Below are 6,132 nucleotides of genomic sequence, written 5' to 3'. Positions count from 1 at the left end.
CCATCCGTCAACTTTTCTGCAAGTTCTCATTTCACCCTGCCCCAAAAAAATTCATAATAACGGAACAAGAATGTTCAAGTATCTTCCAGAAAGCTTTACTACGTTCAAGATTCAAGCTAAAAGTACTGAATTAAAATCAACTTGGTCACTGTATCATTGCGACAAAGAATCATCATGATAGTAGGCAGAAATCGTAGAATGAAGTCGAATAAAACATTGATTAAGTCCCTAGTGATCTCCTTCGTTATGTTACTCATACAGCGGCGATTAGGTCCGCAGATTGGAAATTAAAATCGAATTACGTTATATCATACTACTTATCTTTGTGATTGCCACTTTAGGATCAATAATACGAGGGAGTTAAATGAAATCTGATCCATCAACCAAAAAAAAAAAAAAAAAAAAAAAAAAAAAAAAAAATTGGGGTACCAATGGTAACGCAAAGAACGCGCTGTAACAAGAACAAGTGCCGTCGCCACTTTAAACTTTCTGGTGGATTTGGGGTCGAACCCAGCGGACTGTGGCGGATGTTTTTTAGATCCGTTTATTTACCGTTTTTTTTTAGACGGCCAATAGGCCGAGAATTCGTTCCATGTTTTGGAGTGCTTTGGTAAATAAAGGAACCAATAACAATATCAGAGAACAGTAAAATTGGGGAAGATGTCAGAGCGGTTAAAACATGGATGAAGCTGCAGATGTTGTCAACATGGAAAGGAACACCATCGAAAATAAATTACCAATACGTCAAAATTAAAACCTATCCAAAAGTGCGCACACTGGAACAAACTCGGAATGGACTGAAAGATAAAACAGGAGTTGGTGGTATGCTGAGTGGACAACGGCTTGGCAAGAGATCAACTACAAGCGACCACACAGGCCATTTGGGGGCGGACTATTATAGAGAAATGGACAGCCGGATCTAGTTTACGACACATAGAGTACATATGCTGTAGTTGACGAAAAAAAAAAATGGGTACCACAGATGGATAAGAGCAATCACAAAGAGTTGTCACTGATGTGATGTAAGGCCACGTTTGCTGGCGAAGAAAGAAACTGAGAGGGAGCGGGGTGAAAAAATTTCAACTTGGCAACTTGACATCGGGCAGACAGACAAAGCAGTCCGAAAGAAACACGGCCAACACTCACAACGCCTATGGGAACGGTTAATAAAGAGGAGACCATTGAATTTCTGAGGATGTTGTGATACATTTTTAGCTTGGCATGGTAGATTATTGGCTGGATCCGAGAGACTCTCGGCTGAAACAGATAGATATCTGGCCCCAAATTGAAATCAGGTGGATCCTTTATCTTTGGCCACTGGCCGCCTTCAAGCGAACAAAAACTAAACGTAAATGCATGATATCGCCGATGGTTTTCTTACGCATAGTGATTTGAACTTCAGTGCACATGATGACATTTTTCTTTAAACAAGCCGTACACCCGCTGTGCAATGAATGCCGCCTGCCACTGGAGGCCGCCCCCTTACATTGAGCGACTTTCGTCAGACAAAAAGCCTAACGCATACACGGCATACCCTGGGCGAGAACTCTTGACGGAGTTTGGTATATTAATGACAACCTTATGGCAATACCATGCTACGTGAGTTGTTTCTGAACACGCGCAAAGCAGCACTGATTGACCCCCTCAGTTCCATCCCGCCCAGGCTATGATAGATCTAGAAAGATGTGTGGGTATGTTGGGTATTTAAAAAAAAATGAGTTAGTAAGCTCTTTAATTTGATTCAAATTTCCTCAAGATATTTTACCTTTGTTATTTGAGTTTTCGATAGTCATTGATCGCTTAACATGTCTTGAATTATATGACATTGAAAAATTTTATACGTTCATTCCATCATAGCAAAGGAAAAGAAATTGGACTTGCCTTTGAACCAAATGGTGTACCGGAAAGAAAAAGATGAACACCGACCTCTCGATCATCATAAATGAAGAGAATGAAAGGACATATACAGTATAACCGACAAAAAAAAACCAAATTGAATGATGCTACAGAAGAACGCCAGTCGTATCATCAACCACTTTTCTTCAAAAAGAGCTTTACTCACATTTTTATTCGAAAGACGACGATACTCTGTTTGACCGTAACTGGCGCAAACGGTATCTTGCTGCTGACCTGTTTCGCCTATTATCGTGAAAGTGGGCAGCGAGGCATGGTTGAAAGATAAAAAAAGGTTTAACAGGTCCTGATAACTTAGTGTAGATCATGTGATTTACAAAATCGCTAATTTCCCAAACATTTGAATATAGTTAGAGATTTTAAAACAGGAAAAAAAAAAATTCCTTTTTCACTTGTGTTTGTCCGACTTTTTCATCATATTGCTGAATTCTTCACCTATACAGTGTAGTGTGTATATGCAGCAAATCAAAAAGTATGTTCATGCTCATGTTCGTATTAAAGGTAATGTAGGAAAAACGAGCATAATTCTTTTCTACACCAGGTATCATACTGCTATAGGATCTCATGCATCCGGAAATCTATCGACTCGTCGATCATTGAGGATGTATCGAGGTGTCTAGTTTGGCCGTCGTCCAATAGCATGGATCCTTTATCTGGTTGCTAATCTTGAAGAGTACTCGTTCTCTCATGACTTCGAGCTTTATTACGAAAAAACAGTATGAAGACGATCACCAACTGTATTCGAGTGACATTTTGCTCGACCTGGTACGGATCTGGTGAGCAAATCTCCGCAGCATGTTTACCTTGGATCTGTCCACCAGTTTGCTGTGGTTCCTCCACCAGTCGTGAGCCGGGTTTCCTCACCGACTGGCGTTCGTCCACACATGGTTGACTCGATTTGATTTCGCTTTGCCAGCGATTGTCCAGCCCAAAGATGATGTTTTCCGACTCCTTTTTGATGTGCTTCACATTTTTTATTCTTGCCTATCTTGGACGAACCTTCATTGTTCCTCTCTTTGTGTTACTACCATTTTCTCTTTCTCCACGAGATAAGCAAAGATTGAAATTGAAAATAAAAAAACAGTTGAACCTAACCGACAAACGTCAAGCAAATGTCGTGGTTGCGACTTTGCAGGGTGCCGTACCCCATAATTCATTATACTACTGTCCGGCCTTCATGACTATTTGTCACAAAATTTCGTGTGATCTCCAGTTACCCGTTGCTTCGCCACCCGACTTTTCGACAACTTTTTCATCTCTCAAAAACGCACAAATGTCGATGCAACGGAGTGGTGACATTGATTTTAATGGGTTTGCAACACTGTTGTCTGTCGGAACCACTATTTACAAGATAAAAAAAATGATTAGTGCTCTACAACATAAAGAAAAGGGTAGGGGGATCAAATACAAATAACTAAATATTATGTGAAAAAAATATAACAGAAAAAATTGGCTTATATGTACTTCTTTGTTTTTGCACTATTTTTTTTGCACGCTTTCTACTTAATACAAGATGCTAGAGGAGGAGGAATGAGAGTTGGATGAGAGTGGAGGAAGTGGATGTAACATGGCGGTTGTATCGTGAGGTGCCATCATCCATGACTGGTGAGGAGGAGTGGACGAATAATTGAGCAAAGACGCGGAAGAAGAAGATTGAGATATGGAGGGTTCGTGTGGAAGTGTCACGGGCGGCCCTACGGCCTGCTGCTGCTGCTGTTCTTGCTGTTGTTGCTGCTCAGCTTGTGATTGGATAGCTTTTTCTTTCATTTGTTGTTCCCGTTTCTGTTTCCGCCACTGTTTCCGCAACTCTTTAAATTCGGCAGGATGTCTTTTAGGTCCCTAAATAACTCCGAAGGTTACAACGCTAAATTTTTTCATCGGATCGGAGTGCAATGAAAAAGACTTACATGATTTTGCATGCAGACGTGAGCATTTAGATGGTTCAGTGTACCATAGGCTTTTGTACAGCCTTCAAAATTACAGTGGTAAAGACGTTCGACTTCATGGAATTTGCGACGAGGGCGCTTCTTTTGCGTTACACCAGGCAACGAAACGAATGAAAACACCTTTTGCTGATCGTCAATCGAAGGCGGCGGGGAGGGTGGTAAATGACGATGGAAAGGATGTGAAAAAGGTGAAGCGGACGACGAGTGAGGAGCGGCATACATTCCGGGCATCACAGATGAAGGAACCACCGGTCCAGAACTCTTGGACATATATTCAGTAGGGTACATCACATTAGTCGGGTTAGACTGGGTGATGTAATAGTCGGAGCAAGGGTCCGACGACGAACGAGTAGTGGTGGGTACCACAGGTGAATACAACATGTTGGATGGCACGACTTTTTCTCGAGGATGGGACGATGATTGCATATAGTAACCAGGATGTGGCTGTGCCTGAGGCGGGTGAACGGGCATGGTTGAAGCAGTGGTAGGAGGTTGCTGTCGGGCCATAGGCGCGTGAGAAACAGACTTGATGGATGTACTTGAACTGGGAAGAAGTTGGGACAACGGTGGAAGGGAAGGTGTGGATAATCCGGCGGCAGCAGCAGCGGCGGCCGCTGCGGCTGTGGTTTCATCATCCATCGAAGAAGGATGGCCGTAGTCCATGGCGGAAGGAGCTGATGAACGTGGGTCGATATACATCATTGGTGTAGATTTCGTTGTCGATGGATAAGCGTACATATTGGTAGAGGGATCATAAGAAGGGTAAAAAGTCGTAGTAGCAAGAGAAGGTTGTTCGTAACGGGAGTAAGACGCCATGGTTAGTTTTTTTTTCTTCCTTTCTCCTTTTTTCTGTTTGTTCAGAAATAAAAATTGTTGAGCGAATAAAAAAAAGAAAAAAAAAGTGAAATGGAAGAACCAGAAATTTTTTAGTTAGAAAATCAACAAAAAAGGGAGAAAAAAAGAAGAAGAAAGACTGGAGAGGAAAGAATTGAACGGTTTGGGTGAAAACCGGCTTTTTCTCAGTTTTATCTCTTACTCATTGAGCGACAAAAAAAAAAAGAGAGATTAACGCTTTTAAGGTTAGTGTGGATAAGACTAATATAGCGGTGGGCCAATGAGAAAAGGCAGAACTAGAGTCAGGTCCGTTAACCTGCTACCCCGCGCAGATCCCTTTCGTCATTCACAAACTTTCTTTTATAGATTGTACCACGTATTTTCATTTCAAATGTGCCAATCCGAGTTTCGAATGTTTATCAACCTTTAACTTTGTCACATTATAACCATCCATTTTTGTCACCATTGTCGATCTTCTCCCTTTTTCTGGAGTGGCGGGATACCTTGTCGGGCTAGCTCACTGTCTGTGTCCTCTATTTAATGAAAAAGCACTTGTTCTTATCATACATCTTGGCAAGATGACGTTACATCTGAACGGAATTATCTTTTTTCATATCACGCACAAACCTTAAAATTTTTTTCGCCTTTGCACTCCATGATCGTCACCTGTGATCAAGCTGACTTTGTAACCAGGACCTTACACGTGCGATGAGTGAGAAAAAAACAACTTATCCCTTTTTATTCCTGCGAATCCAGCTCAATTATTTTTTTCTGTACTTTAGCAGAATTCTCCTTTCAATCATACCCGTTCAACGGTTTTCTATAAATACCACGCGTACCCTATTTTCCAACATGAACGAAACATGGTAAAGAGAAAACCAAGGCATATATCAATGTCCCACTATGCGTAAATGCGCGTACTTCCGCCAAGCAATTCGCATCTGGGACTGATCAATAAAAATTCTGCATTTGCAGTGGGAAGTAATGTTTATTTTTATGTTTATTTTTTATTGGTTTAGAAGGATGTTTTTCATTTATGCTGTTCCATTCAAAGTGTTGCCTAGGGAACTCCAGTGATTCCAGATGAAAGGGGTGATGTTACTTCTACTTACCCTTCTTTTTTTTCTTGGCCTAATTTTTACATTGTAAACAAAGCAGAAGAGAGGGAAAAGCGAATGATAAATAGTATCAGTAGATGACAAAATGGGAAATCTGTGAGAGACAGAGAAAGAGAGAAAACTGGGACAATATACAATTAACAAGATGAAGGATTGAGAGATATATGGTTGAAAATCAGAGAATTTCGGTTGGCATCATTGCCTGGGACATGGAAAGGCTTGTCGGTAAATCGACTTGCTTGGTAGAAAGTAAGGGTGAAGTGATGACTTCTGTGATAAGACCGGAATCCAAATCGGGATCTGTCCGGATGTGTTTGGGT

At 41.2% G+C, this 6,132-nt stretch overlaps 1 protein-coding gene across 1 annotated transcript; it reads right to left on the bottom strand.

Annotated features, from left to right (window-relative positions):
- Window positions 1-3,684: 3,684 nt before the first annotated feature.
- On the bottom strand, window positions 3,685-3,983 carry BYT42DRAFT_472602 (uncharacterized protein; the record flags this gene model as incomplete). Its single annotated transcript, XM_051563575.1, has 2 exons — window positions 3,685-3,753; window positions 3,822-3,983. Coding segments are annotated over 2 exons (231 nt in total), but the record flags the coding sequence as incomplete, so codon positions are not given.
- Window positions 3,984-6,132: the final 2,149 nt, after the last annotated feature.

The sequence above is a fragment of the Radiomyces spectabilis genome (assembly GCF_025331425.1).
Source record: "Radiomyces spectabilis strain NRRL 2753 chromosome Unknown BYT42scaffold_7, whole genome shotgun sequence".
NCBI classification, from domain to species: domain Eukaryota; kingdom Fungi; phylum Mucoromycota; class Mucoromycetes; order Mucorales; family Radiomycetaceae; genus Radiomyces; species Radiomyces spectabilis.
The sequence above is the reverse complement of the archived record's forward strand: the minus strand, read 5'-3'. Positions and strand labels throughout refer to the sequence as shown.